The sequence below is a fragment of the Oreochromis aureus genome, linkage group 10, assembly GCF_013358895.1.
Source record: "Oreochromis aureus strain Israel breed Guangdong linkage group 10, ZZ_aureus, whole genome shotgun sequence".
NCBI classification, from domain to species: domain Eukaryota; kingdom Metazoa; phylum Chordata; class Actinopteri; order Cichliformes; family Cichlidae; genus Oreochromis; species Oreochromis aureus.
The window spans coordinates 27564088-27579451 of NC_052951.1; the positions used below are offsets into that span (position 1 = coordinate 27564088).

The 15364-nt window shown below is 39.4% G+C and overlaps 1 protein-coding gene across 2 annotated transcripts in view; it reads right to left on the minus strand.

Annotated features, from left to right (window-relative positions):
- Nucleotides 1–8015: 8015 nt before the first annotated feature.
- gria4b (glutamate receptor, ionotropic, AMPA 4b) overlaps nt 8016–15364 on the minus strand; it is a 159574-nt gene continuing 152225 nt past the window's right edge. The window contains exons 14-16 of one of the 2 annotated variants that reach the window (XM_031747608.2): nt 13686–13800; nt 11464–11601; nt 8016–8207 (exon numbers count right to left, since the gene is read on the minus strand). In XM_031747608.2, coding sequence (XP_031603468.1) covers nt 8043–8207; nt 11464–11601; nt 13686–13800 — 418 coding nt within the window. In that variant the 3' untranslated portion in view covers nt 8016–8042. Of the gene's footprint in view, nt 8208–11463; nt 11602–13685; nt 13801–14442; nt 14558–15364 lie in introns of both variants that reach the window. The other variant, XM_031747607.2, reaches the window with a different exon arrangement.

Genomic DNA, 15364 nt, shown 5'->3' on the forward strand with positions numbered 1-15364 from the left:
TGTCTCTTTCTTTTTTCTTTCAGTTTCTTCGGTGTGCTTTTTGAAGACTTTCAATCTTGTATAAAGTCAATGAACTTAAGATTTGTCATTCTGTAAACCGGGGTTGATCAGAGGGTATCTGGCCTGCAGAGGGAGAGGATATCTTTGCATCACAGTCATAGGGGACGGCACTTAGCTTTAACCTACAGTTAGGACTGTAAGCTTTGACAATGACACTTTTATTTGTAGTTTTGCGTCTGTGCATCACAGTGGACTTAAGCAGCGAGTGATTACAGTTCAGACTTACCTCTGTAATTTACTGTTAAGGAATTAAAAGCCATGTTTATACTAGAGATGGACCGATCCGATATTACGTATCGGTATCGGTCCGATACTGACCTAAATTACTGGATCGGATATCGGTGAGAAATTAAAAATGTAATCCGATCCATTAAATATAACCTCACAAAACTTGCGACACCGCGTAACTCGGCTCATAACCGTAGCATGTCGGAGCAGTGTGCTGTAGCCTCGCTACCAAACCAGCATTTCATCTCCGAGGAAGTTATCCCAGAGAGAAGCAAGTGTGTAAGTTCATCTCTGAATGTTTGTAAAGCATTCCCACGTTAAGCTTAACAACCGATATATGGAGCGACTGCCTCGTCTCTCTCTCTCCCTCTCCTGCGGCTACTTCAATCGTGAAACTGCTTAATGATCAGCTGATCGGCGTTTCTGTCGCGAGTCCCTCTCTCTTGTTTGTTTATTGCCCACTTTGCACCAGAAAGAGGAAACCAGCGGCGGAACAACAGCAGCACGTTTAAGCTTGATAAGCTGTTGTTAGAATTTATTTAATATTACTTTCTACACCAGGATCCTTTTCTACGTAGCTGACGGCTGGTAACTGTGCAGGGGCGGATCTAGCAAAGTTTAGCCAGGGGGCCGACAGGGCATGAACTGGGAAAAGGGGGCACAAAGACATACTTTTCTTTCTTATTCTCATTTAAAATGTCTAGCTTTTAATAAATAATTATCTGAATCTTACACCCAAAGTTTTAATCTGATGTAAAATGTATAGAAGTCCATTACTGTATATAGTAACTGTTAAGTCTAATCTAACCTAGTAAGCTATAGTACTTTTTCCTTTGGGAAAGTACCATCTGTGCAGTCTGCAATTCTGTTGAAGAAAGATGTTGAATCTATTTAATTATTCTTGAAAAATAATTTAATTCTGTGCATTTTTTTTCACCCTGCATCAAATTAAAGTTGATTACGTCGATTAAGCATCATCAGGTGGAGGGTGGGGGGTGGTTCCCTATTCTTTTTTTGCTGGGAGTTTGCAACCCTATTAGTTAGGTTGCTTAATATTTCTGCTAAGGACTCTTTAAAATACCAGAATAGGGAGGATGGAGTAGGTTTAAGTTTATTAGATTGATCAGTGTTGCTGAACTATGAAATATTTTGGGTGCAGTGTATTTTTTACATACAGGTGTAACAGAATAGCTTTAGTGTTATTGTTTATTTAAACTTGAGGATGAACTTATACAAAATGCAGCAAGATATTAAAAAAACAGTTTTATTGATTAAAAAACACACTATATCGGATTCATATCGGTATCGGCAGATATCCAAATTTATGATATCGGTATCGGTATCGGACATAAAAAAGTGGTATCGTGCCATCTCTAGTTTATACACAGTCCCACCTTTTCAGAACAGGCAGTGGACTAATAGTTATAAAGCTTCAGTGGTGTCTAGTTTAACCTCCTAAGACCTGAACTCTTTCATGGCATGCATTTTTAATTTCTCTTTGCTATTTGGGCTGATTGGGACCTGATGAATGTAAAAACAAAGAATTACCTGATTTTTTTATTTTTTTTTTTAATTTTTATGCCTGATTATTGTTTGAGAAAAATGAGATCCACATAAGAGGACATGTTTTAAATTTCAATAGAACAGTGGCAATACAATGTCCTTGTAAGTGGATATCAGGCCCTTGTAGAGCAAAATTTATTATTTTGGTCTAGACACCCCAAAATGTGATGTCCACATATGTGGACGCCAGGTCCTAGGAGGTTAAAGAAATTTAACTACACATTTAATTCTTGAGATATTAAAGTGCAATTTCAACAGCAAGTCTCAGATTTTCTACCCAATAAAGAAATCTGTCAGAATTAAGTGTAAAATTAGAGAAACAGTTCAGGTAGCTCGTTACCCAGACTGTCCTGTAACTATAGAGCAGATGGTTTTAAATTCACACAAAGGGTTTTTAAAAAAAATCTTTTTTTTAACAGTTGGTCCAAAAATTATAGTTGATCGTGAAAAATCAGAAACTTTTGTAATTTGTTTACTTGATGGTTAATTTGGTGTAGCATGAATGGCTGTGAGTGAGGAAAGCTGTAAAACCTGCAGTTAAAGGGTCAAATCCAGCCCACTGGAGTCTGTGCCGGGCCAGTTCTGGACTCCCCAGCCTTGTGTTTAACACCCATGTAATAAACCATCAGCCAACAGCCAGTTAAATAGCCAGCCGGTCTCGTTGTTTCATTATTTCATGGCAAATTAAGCATGCATTATTGTTTCCTGGCAACACATGCCTAAACATGTCAGCCTCTAACAAAGCACAGCACTGAAACGGTTGCTGCTAAAGGGGAAACGACAAACGTGTTTCACCGATTCAGGAGTGAAAACCTAGTACATGCTTTTCAGCCAATGCTTTTCTTTTTGTCATTTTTTTTGCGGGGGTATACTACAACTCCTTTACCTCATGCAAGGCACATAATTCTTGTAATATTACATTTTTAATTCGTAACTGAGAACATGAGAGACAATATATCCAAAATTTATGATGGTGTTAACAGAAACTCTCCACTCAATGGAAGTTGGATGAAAATGTTCTTTTTCATATTCAAGCTTTCATACCTGTGAATCCAGTCCACCTTTGGACAGTTTTAAACAATATTATGTATATTGTATATATTATGTATGTATTATGGAATTTTAAAATGTCCCCTTAAAAATTAGAAAAGCTAGAAAAATATCCAAAAAAACCCACAAAGGACCTGGAATTTTGCCCAGTTTCTATTAAGAAGTGTATATTATTCCTGGAGTCCCCCCCTCCCCCATAAATCAGATTGTTAAGGTGGCATGAAACTGACATGGAACGACGCCTCAGTCCTGGTGATGTTACTTGCTGGGCATCTATACTCACACTTATTTTGACGGGCTATTGAGCCTGATAAAATAATGAGAGTGTCAGCTGATAGCAACATTATATATTTTGATTACAGAGATATTAATTGCGGTAAGTGAGGATTTCCCACACTGACTTCAGCTGTCATGGAGTGAAAATAACATTTTTAATCAGCAGAGGGCAGTGATGGGAATCTCTTACATCTCACTTTGTGATTCAGCATCTGTATCCTCAATTTTTTCCCTTCACTTTTAATAAAAAGTGGATTTTGGGTAAACTTCAAAGGGTCACATCACCGTGTAGATTTGGCAGGTCAAAACAAGCATGAAGCAAAAGACATCTTTGTTTGGACCTACAACAGACACCAGGCTCATGTGCGGTGTGGTTTCAACCTTTCCCTGATGTAATGCCTGGTCTTTATAGTCATGCTGTAGCAAAATATGAGGCTTATATATGCGTTAAGTTACACAACACGCATTTAAAAAAAGGTCTTCTCCAGTGAATCATAAAACAGATCCAACATCCAGAGTTACAAGTGGATTTTTCTGCTGTTGTTTTGTTGTTGTTGAAATTATGAATTATTTCATGTTACTAATGCTCACAAGTTATACAAAAAAGCCGTACAAAAACTAGATTTTGGCTTAAGATCAGTATCCAGTCAATATCTCCCTGTGACAGTTAACACAGTGATTCAACTCAGCTTATATATTTAGTATTAATGTTGACATATTTTTTAATGTACTTTAAACAAAATCGATATGTAGGCATGTGTTATTGAGCTCATAACAGCTGTTATTTTGTTGTTGTTGTTGTTGTTTTCAGAAATATGTGGACCTCACAGGATGGCAACTACAAATATGATTTATTAGAATATGTAGATACTTTAGATTCAACGTAGTATCAAATGTTTGAAATCAGATCAGTATTACTCTGATGGGGAATATTTTTCTGCACAATAATTATTTTCAGTGTTTCTAATCTATGCACAATTTTTCAATAATACAGATTTTTGTGCAGTGAGCCGCTTTCATAGTTTTTTATTGCTTTTTTTGCTAAAAGAATGGTTCTAAAAAACATACTCCATCACATCTTATAGAATAGTAAATCGTTTTTGGTAATATAGTAGATATTAATTAACTATACAAGTAATAATATTTTAATCTAAATGTGGCCGGCCTTGTTGAAATATCGATAGTAATGATACCAACGGTGGTATTGGTATTGGATCGACAGTAGCACGATAGTATCAATACTTTGTTTCTGTCCTCTAAGTTCAGTATGTAGACGACTGTTTTAAATAAATATTTTTTGGGGAAATAAAAAAAAAGTGTTGACTGTTATGTCTGTTTTATACTTAGCCTATATAAATAACCCAAAGTGATTGAGAGACAGGCACATTTACATTCCAGGTCCTAAAAAACTTAGTTTCAAAATACAAGAAAAGCTGAAACGTGATGTGGTCATTAAAATGCGTTCAGAATTTGCAGACTGATGATGATTCATCTCAGAAATCATGACCCTCTTCTACATAAGCTGCCTTTATAGGTTAAAAGTATCCGTGCAATTTTTGGCCCTGTATTTACTTTGTATTGGGTCGACACCAAAATTTGCACTACCGCACACCACTGTAACAACTGAGAGCACAAACAAGCAAATATATTCCCCCAAATTCTAACGTTTCCTTAAAGTTTCAGCAATTCCCAAAGAAACTGAACGAGATTCTTGGTGTGCCGTGTATTTTCTGTCTTTAAACTAGGAGCATTAATCTGAACTGTGCTTTCCACTTACATAAAGATTCTGTGAAGACTTTTCCTTTATTAAGTTCAAAATCTGGGTGTTTGGCTGTAATCCGGGATTCACAACAAAAAACATGGAAAGACTATTGGCGTGTTGTTTGTCACATCTTAACATGTGACCTTGCAGCGTATGCATCAGCAAGAAACCCTATAATGTCTTTATACAAAGCAGCTGTAACCTCCTGAGACCCTGTGTCCTCGCATACGGGACATTTCTTTGCCTTATGCTTCAGTCTGATCAATAAAGCTGTTTGAACCATTTTGGTTAGCTCTATAAACCCCAAGTCCCCGTGTAAGGACACACATGAAAAAAAACTAGCTTCTGTTTAAAGATGAAGGTTTGCTTTTGAGCACTCCCCTCATCCTCTTCTGTCACACCAACCTTTGCATGTCCTCCTTCACCACATCCACGAATGTTCTCTGTGGTCTTCCTTTTTTCCTCCCGCTTGGCAACTCCATCTTTATCCTCCTTTCTTCGATATTTCCACTCCACGGCTTGCATCTCTAACTTATCAGGACCAACTGAGGTCAAACATCTAGGAGAAATTAAATGGGCGTCCCAGACAGATTCCAAAGAGATTAAAAATGCTGGACCAGAAGCCAATAAAATGGCACCACTGTGAAATTCAGAAAAGGTTTACCTTGTTAAAACCTGCATGAACCACCCAATACCCAGACGTGGGCAGTTAAATGGTTTTTAAAACACAGGGGAACAACATCTGGTCAACATGAACATCTGATTCCTACGGTGGCCCTGAGAGGCCAAACGGATTGCAACTTAAGAAAACACCAGCAATAAGAAAAACGCTGCAAAAGCACACAAAACACAACGGAAATAGGAAAAAACAGATTTCCAAAAGCACAAGGGAAGTGTTTCTGGGGAGACAATAACCCGACGGACCAGTTGCAGGAACCCAAAACATGGTAGGTGTGTTTTGTCATGATTCATATAATACTGATGACGGATTTTTAGGCTAATAGTCAGGCTAACACACTTACCTCTCATCTTTTCTTTCCTCACAAAACCGATAGATCCTCCACTTCTTTTAAGTGTCTCCCAGCGCAATTCTTAGCATATTTTGGTTCCTGCAACTGGTCCGTCAGGTTATTGTCTCCCCAGAAACACTTCGCTTGTGCTTTTGGAAATCTGTTTTTTCCTATTTCTGTTTTGTTTTTTCCTATTTCCGTTGTTGTTTTCCTATTTCCGTTGTGTTTTGTGTGCTTTTGCAACGTTTTTCTTATTGCTGGTGTTTTCTTAAGTTGCAGTCCATTTGGCCTCTCAGGGCCACCGTAGATTCCACAGTTAAAGGTGCATGGATCTGAGAAAAAACACAAATCACACCACACATCACACTTTGTAATTTCTTTTTCTTTGTTTTTTTACTTAAAAAAGATCAAAATAAAGATGTACAGCTGGAACCAAAATAAGACGCCGTACTACACTTCAGCTCTAAAGACAGATGGCAGAACAAGAAGGCATGGTGACCTGGACTGCGTCAGCTGGTTTGTCCGCTCCACGCCAGGCTACAGCAAATGAGCGAACCAGGAATCGGCGAAAGCCAGCCCAGCCATCGCTGATGGGCGGGGAGGGAGGGACGAGGCGGCTGGTGCTGCTGAAGATGTGGCGTCTTTCATATTCGATCGCAGATTGTCCACTTCCGGGAGAGACCATGACACTTTGAGACCGAAGCAAATACATTTCTGCTACAGGATGTCCAGCCTCCCCCAAAGGATCCACAGTGATTCAAATAAGGAAGGGCTCTAATCACTGCTCGACATACAAACGGCGGCTTCGTCAGCTGGGGTTTGACGTCTTACTGGCGATAAACACTTCAAATAACATACAGCGAGAGTAATGGCATCGTCCAATTTTTGTCACGTCTCCACAAACATAATGGTCTAGAAAGGACTACCCAGATAGCACTTGACTGTCGACATTTAAAACCGGGAGACAGACGCTTAATTTTTTTACGTTTCTGAGTACAAAAAATAGACCAAAGAATGAAAAAAATAGTTATATTCTGAGTGCAGAGGCTTGATTTATAAAGCTCTACTCATGAGCGACTCTCTGGGTCTACGCCTGCACAGTGAGGGTTGTGGTTTAAGGATTGGGGGTGGCACTAGTTAACATTCGTCATTGAATATATTTATTAATTTCCAACAGGTATCAGAATATTTGGGCAGTCGATACCCCTTCACATTAAAAGTTTGAATAGTCCTATATAATGAAGTTAAGTATTCAACACATTTTGCCTTCCATACGTCTCAGTTTTCACTTTTTCATCTTTTTTTCATTATTGCGATGAATAAAATCTTTTTAAAGATGATTTACAAAAAAAAAGTTCTGTCACTACAATATCTGCTATATACATCTGTTTAAAAAGCAAGCACAGTCATCCCTATGTACAGCTAAAGATTTCATTGTGTTGTTGTTCACGGAATATACATATTTATTATTTTCACAGTTTTCTATGTTTGCTCTTATATTCAGTATCAACAGACTTCATTTGTTCTTATGAATACAAATGTTTTTCAGCGCACTGAGCTGTCAACCCTCCCGTGTTGATATCTGGTGATGTCTCTTGAACGCTGCTCGTGTCTATGTAGCAAATACTGTTCAGAAACAATCTTGATTGTGGTTCTAGTTTTTTTTCTTCTCTTTTTTTGCCGATTCACAGCAATCCAAAAAAGTTCTGAGTTTCAAGTTTACAGTTTTCTGGTCTTCCTCTTCATCACGTATCATGATATTTTTCATTTCCTCTCTTCTGTCACCGGAGCTGTAAAACACAGTGGATTTTCCACAAGCGTACGCTTCCCAGTTTAAAAGAAAAAAAAAAAAGACAGTTCTGCCTCAAGTTTCCACAGATTTCGGAGAGAAGTCATCGAGCCACAGCAAGTCCTCTAGCCTCTAGCCAGCAGGGGTTTGTTGTCGGTCCAGTCGCGCCCACTGGAGGAGACTTGTCGGCTGTGTGAATGCTGTGTCATTGTGGTTACTTTGTGTTTGTGGGCGGTGTGATTGTTGGTCTTTATTGGTTGGTGGTGGTGTTATTGGAATAAGGCACTTGAGAGGTTTTTGGTTTTCACGGGAGCTCAGAGGAGACCAGGGCGAGGCCGGAGCTCTGGCGGATGGGAGGCCCGGCGTGGACCGCCTTGGGACAGTCGGGCGTCAGCACCCGTCCGTTCTCCCCAACGCTGCCGGTGATGGACAGACGGGCCTTGTTCCTCATAGCTTCTGTAAATGTTAGCTGGGGAGACAAGAGATGAAGAGAGAGGTTTGTGTGTGGAGCAGGTAGAGATGAGAAAAAATGGAGCATTGCAAATTGGAGTTTTAGGCTGTTGGAGTTTTAAATAATACCTGAAATTCCTTATTATCATCGTACCTTCTTAGAGGTAGTCTAGAAACCATCCACTTCCCTCAAAAAGTTTTGATTAAGTCTTTAAAATGAAAAGAAAAATATATATTCTGCTTAGCGCAGAATATACAGTATAATAAACATAATAAACATGCAATTTTTTCATGCAGTCAAAATATTTTTTTTCCCATTTTGCCTAACTTATCCAGTGAGCTTTGACCAAACAGTACTTTGATGTGTCTTTAAACATCACTGTTTAAAGTGATGTTTAAAGAGTGTGGGCCAAGAGTGGTAAGGTAAAATATACAGTTTGCTGTCAGAAGTGCTGGGCCACCTACGAAACCGGCTCAGCCATGGAAACCTGTGCTATGAAGCTCGTGGTGCACACTCTCTGTGCTGATGTTAATGCCTGATAAAGGATGAACTCTCTTTTTAATAAAAAATGTTTCTATGTGTTTATTTTTTAACATTAAAAAATAAATGTATTTGAATAAATTTATGTGACCCCCGCTCTGTAATTTTACGTGGCCTGCGAATCCAGTAGCTGAGTCGCTGTGGTCCTTGAACACTTCCTGTTTCTAGTAATTACACTTAAGGAGCAGACCATGGAATATCTAGGTGGAAGGAAAACTCTGTGACTTTTAGAAAATTTTACAAATGTTTGGAAGGACAATACAATACTATACAATACAATAGCCTAATAAGGTAATAAACAAGAATTTTAAAATCACAATAGAATAAAGTGAAATAAGTATAAACTGGGATGAAATCCATGGGGTCATCTACAATAAATAAATAAAAACCAGTTAACTGAAATTTGTAATTCTCATTTTAAAATGTAAGTAGAAATTTTACTTTTAATCTTTTATTTTTACAGATCTTAATAAATTTAGATCACCTGTCATAAAACTGACAGATGGTGGTCTAATAAATATGTACGGTGTACTGTACTGTATAATTATAGTATAAGGTTACATAGACTATGTAACCTTATACTATACTGTAACATAACATTGTAACATAGTAAACACTGTAACATAGTAAACACTATTTGGCATGGTTATAGTAATTTAGTTGTAAACTGCCGTGAAATACTTATATTTCAAATAGAAATTATAAAAAGAAACAAAGTCACTGGATTTTAAGGTTAATTACGTAATAATATTCCTTTTATGACCAATTTTTGTTAATGAAGTTATAAAAGTAAAGTAATAATTTGTAAATTTGTGATGAAAGGTGTGAGTGGGCCACAGAGCTGGAATACAGCAGTTATAGGAGTGGCTGCATTAATTCTTCTCCACCAACAAAGCTCTCACTTATAACAAATACCAAACACTAAAACTCCAACCTGCAAAAAACTTCTAGAACGGGCCCACAGTACACCATAACTATATATATGTATATGTATGTAAACACAGTAATGTAGCAACCACCTTTCACAGCCATTCAGAACAGTAGCAGCCCCATACTACATGTAAATCCATTAGCGCCAGCAGTGTTACACAGTGAGTGATAGTTGCAGGCAGTGGGACAGGGAAGCTGACTAAGCAACAGTCAAGCTAATGAAGAGTTTGTGCTGAAGTGCTGATGGGGGACACATAACCACGTAGGACAGATATACATCGAGCGAGGAGAGCTATCTGAAAGTCTAATGGTCAGGGACCTGGGGGAAATATCCAGAGTTCACATCAATAAAGTCCAGCTTGAGAGGTGTTGTCACTTGTGTTAACCTCAGCTTAAATATGGCTTTAATAGATACACTTCCTACATGCTCTGAGATGATTTTTTTGTTATATAGTGGCTTCAAATTCATCAGAGAGTCAGAGTGGACGTCTGATGCACGAATGCTCTGCAGTTTAGATGAAATCCCCTCACAAGTGTAGACATGTGTGTACAACTAAGACATTGGTCCTCATTTATCATGAATTTCCTCCCTGTTATAATTGTCATAGGCTGAGCATAGACTATGTATAAAAGATGCACATAGCTGCCATTACTCATAAATTAGTGAGGTTTGGTTGAGAAGCCTCCACACGAGTGTTTTCAGAGAAACTGAGGGAATCTCATACAGCAGCCTGCGTTTTCCTCCTTTTTGATGCTAATGGTAGCAAAATTTTCCAAACAAGCATCTTGTTGGGTTCAGTAATGCTTAAAACTAGCAACTGGGATCATAAATTCATCAGGACAGTGTAAACAAAGGAAATGAAGGGAAATTTCTCAGACTTCCATACAGTGGTGTTCCTGAGAGTCGCCCCCTGTTGGACATTATAAGAAAGTTTTACTTAACCAGAAAGGTATTCCATCATTTATACACAGTCTAAGGAGCTGTGCTTAAAAGCACTATGACCACAGCTGCTGCAGACCTTCACAGTATGGCTCGGATTTTAAAAGCTGTTCAGCTAAGAAAATTGCTCTAAAAAACATTAGAAATATCTTTTACACTCCCGTATCTAGATTTCTATTCCAATGAAGCTACCCAAGCTAACATTATATAATATTATAACATTATAATATTATAGTTTCTAGTGATAGATTTAGAAAAAGGTTGTCATTAATGACATTTATTGTGTACTTTGAGCATTAACGATGGATATCTTGTTCAGCATAAGCAGTGTTTGTTGGATTTTGTCAGGAAAACAGCTCAATAAATTAGGACCAACATCTGCAGCCACACAAGCAGTTGACGTCATGTCTGAAGATGACTCATGGCTTCCTGTCACACTGAGAAAAAAGCTTGAACGCAGACCAGGACGTCACATGACCACATAGTGAGCGGATAGGACAGAAATGTGGGAAGCAGTTTGCCACTGGTCACGACAGTCACTCAGCATGTTGAAGCTAGCAGCGCGGGTGTGATTGGTTTCACTTACAGTCTCTGTGCAGGGAGCTAGTGAGGGGGGGAGAAAAGGCCTGGGAGGACCTTCTACGAAAACCCCATCTACATCTTATCAGCTTCCCCATCGCTGCCATAACCATTGAAAACCTCACTAAACTCGGCTAAGTTGTGGATGGTGGGGCTGGGCCGGGGACTCTGGCTTTGGCTAGGCTCGGGGCTATTGCGGGGGCTGCCTGTCTGGCAGGGGTAGCAGTGACGGTGAGATTGGTGGTATTGGGGGTGTTGGGACTGGGATTGGGACTGGGCCTCCACCTTCATTCTTTTGGCCTCGTTGCGTGACTTGTAGCAGAATTCGATGAGGGCCACCAGCATGGCCAGGCCCAGGCCCCCGACGAGGATGTAGAAGACCCCCGCCACGTTGCTCAGGCTGAGGGCCTGGGAGGACTTGTCCTGTAGCCGGTGGGGAGAGGAACACAAAACACAAGGGTCAGAGATCGCTTTGGCAGATCAGTCAACACTTAAAAACATAAAACAGGGTAAAAGGAAAAAAAACTTACAAATTTACACACAAAACTGATCAAACATAATTTTTTCACTACCCTACCTCTAACCTTTGTCTGTAGCCATGTTATCAAATATCTCCTACTTTCTCCATATCAGTTAGCGTTCTTTTGTCACATATCCCCTTTGCTGTGTAGTGTTGTAAATACAGTCATATCCATATAAATTTGGGTAATGACAGCCTTTTTTGTAGCTTTGCCACTGTGCATCACCACATCCATTTAAAATGAAACATCAATCATGATGTGATTAATAGTTGAAGTGTAGACTTTCAGTTTATATTCCAGGGCTTTACAAAAAACTTTGCATTAACTGTTTAGGAATTACAGACATTTTTACACAACGTCCCTCATATAGACTGACTAACATAATTCTAAATGAACATTTTTTGAAGGACATCACCGAATGCTGTGTTTCCTGCTAGGTTTTTAGTGCAGCCACTTCTTTTGTCCGGTCTTCCTCCCCTCAGTTACAATCGGTGACAGCAGACTGCTGCCCCTCCCTGCGTCTGGTTCTGCTGGAGGTTTCTTCCTGTTACAAGGGAGTTTTTCCTTCCCACTGTCGCCAAGTCCTTGGTCATAGGGGGGTCATTTCATTGTAGCGGCTTTTTCTGTATTATTGTTGGGCCTTTAGGTGACTGCTGTTGTGATTTGAAGCTTTATAAAGAAAATTTTAAGATAAGATTTTTTTTTTTAAAGCTGTGCAGGTCGTTTTAGAGGTTTTCCTTGTATCATTCAGGTTTGCAATAATTAATTTGTTTTACTAAATTAACGAATGCTAAACCTGAGATTTCCTCAATTTTTGTTTAGCTTTAGTTTGTTTTCCAAGTTCATAAAATCTTCTCAACAATTTTTATTTTCTTATTTAATTATATCATGTAGTTTTAGTTTTTTAGTTTAACTATAATTACCCTGGATAATTTACTTCAGTTGTTTGTTGTGGTTTTTCAGGCCTTTTATGAGTTCGTTGACTTGGCTGGACTGATGGACTCTTTGCTGGAATCTTCTCAAGATCTTTTACCTCGTTCATTCTTAATTCACAGAGTAATAAAGGAACGGGCCTCACCTGGCCAAGGAACTGTCTGTCAATCAACAGTACATTATGAGCCTGTTAAAATGAGACACTGAGTATTTTTAAAAAAAATGGCTTTAACTCCTGAAAAGTTAATCCAATACTATTATTATTACTACTATTATTTAATCCCTTGAATTAAAGCTGAAAGTCTGCACTTCAGTCACATTCTGATTATTTGAGGTAGGAGACAAAATTACAAAAAAGTGTGTCATTGTCCAAAAACTCACGGGCCCGTGGTTTTCTTTGCAGCTACGCTAATGTGAGCTTTCGGGTTTCTTCCAACCGTTTAACCCCTCGTTTATTCAAATGTATGCAGCTGATCTCTCATGCTCGTGGCCTGCCATTTATCTCCTCTTAATAAATCACCCTACATCCTTAAGGTGGGTTGGCTCAACACGAACGAATGCTCGGTCTCATTTGCAGGTGATAGCGTGTGTCCTGCACTGCAATTATCTGATAATAGTGGATTATCATATCATAAATAGTGGATCGTACATGCTGCTTTGTTACAACGTGGCCACTCTCTCCATGCTCCAGTGCATCAGCAACATGGATCACTGTCAAAGTGTGCGGCTACAGCTGAGGCATACAGTACCGCTGACAACTAGTGTGACATACAGTAAAGTCTCAAGATGCCCTCAACCATCTCAGGTGACAGTCAACTGTGTGTGTGAGCCTTCATCTGCAGTTGCATCACATCGCTTAGCTGCTGTAAAAACGCCGAGCCATGCCTCTTGTCTGTCATGCTGTATCCTCCAGGCTACACCTTGAGTCTCTACCTGCGTGTCTGTTATGTGTCTTATTGGCCAGCCTGTTGTAATAACAGAACTGCCAGCGCTATAAAAGTGTGCATAGAGACAAAGAGAGGAGGGGAGGCTCCCAGGCTGGTGGAGACTGACCTTACTTCCAGAGTCCTTGGGTCCACACTCCCCTTTATCGTACCACCATTTGTTTTTCAGTTTGTCTAAGACTCCTGCTTCACTCAGTTTCAATACGGCAAGGTTTACGGGCGTTCTTCATATCACGGGGGGGCGGGGAAGGGTGGGGTGGGGAAAATAACATAAATAACATCATAGGACATGTTATTTTATGTTATTCAATCAGAAGAAGCCCAACAAGAGCAGCTCAGTACTCTTCAGAACAAAGTGACGAAGCCAGTAAGGGGCCCCACTTATGCTACGTGTCTCTTTGCTCAATTATGTGTTTTAAAGGGTCGGGTTTATTGGGCGATGTTAAAGTGGGAAGGGGCAGAGCTAACAGACACATATACGTGGAGCCCCGGCTGCATCGCTTTTCTGGAACGGGCACATACTGCCGGGACCTTTGTCACAATAACCCTGGAGGCTAGTACTGTCAAACCAAAGCTATTGGCTCTTTTACCCTCACTGAAACATCCCAAACTGGGCTACAATCATATTCCAAAATACTTATTTTGGTACTAATTTGTAATTATAACCGACCGCTACATAAACAGTACGGCAAATATTTCTGCTTCCACAGTACTCGCTCTCCTCTCTAGATTAGAAGTCGCAGTTTCCAAATTTTCTGCGTAAATGAGATCGACCCGGCAGATGCTCCTGTTACCAACAAAAACACATCTCTCTCTTTTTTTTACCCACATCAAGGTCACATGGGCATAGCGTCATAGCGGCTAACCTTCTCGCCACCGCCTCCGCTGCCACACTCTCCTTTGTCGTACCACCACTTGTTTTTCAATTTGTCCAACAGGCCTTGTTCATTGAGTTTTAACACTGCCAGGTTTACTGCACTTCTTGAAAACGATAAAACATATTTGGTGAGAGGGGGTGAGTATGCTGTCCAATTTGGGAGGGAAGGAAGAGAGGGGGGGAGAGGAAAGGGAGGAGTAGCAGTAAGAGAGGGACAAGGGTGGAAAAGTGCATTAATCCCATTCGAGAACCCAAACACACCCTGAGTCAAAATCTCTCTCCCTCAATGTGAAATGACATCAATGAATAAGCTCCTTATGTTACAATAATGTAGTCCATTTGTTTTTAGCCAAGCCATTGAAATTAATTAGCGTGAGCTAGCAAGCTAGAGCTCATAAAACCTCTAGATGTCTAAGATTACACTTTAATCAGATATTCATGTTTCCCAGAGAATAATTTGGTACTCATGTGAGTATTGGCCCCACGTTTACCTTTACCACCATAATCTAGAAAAAAGTTCAATTAGCAATTCCCAGACAACTCTTTGTTGTAGCATTAGCATTAGCATACCCTAGCCAGCTAGAGCTAAAAAAAAATTTTTTTTGAAAAACTTTCTATAAAGTTTAATATTTATCTTTTTTAATATTGCAAACAGATGCCACATGTGAGTAAAAGTTCCAGTATAATACAAATCTAAAAGGGTACAAGATGATTAAATATATAAATGAGAAAGAAAGAAAATATGTCTAGAACATAAGTCGTGGGCTACATTAGCGACATGCTGCTAAGCAAAATATTCAACCAATCATGCTCTGAAATTTCAGACTGGAGCTGTGTCCCAAAACGTCGGCTGCATCCTCCACAGGCCGCATTTGAAGGCCGATTATGTCACAGCCAGGCAACGAAGGCTG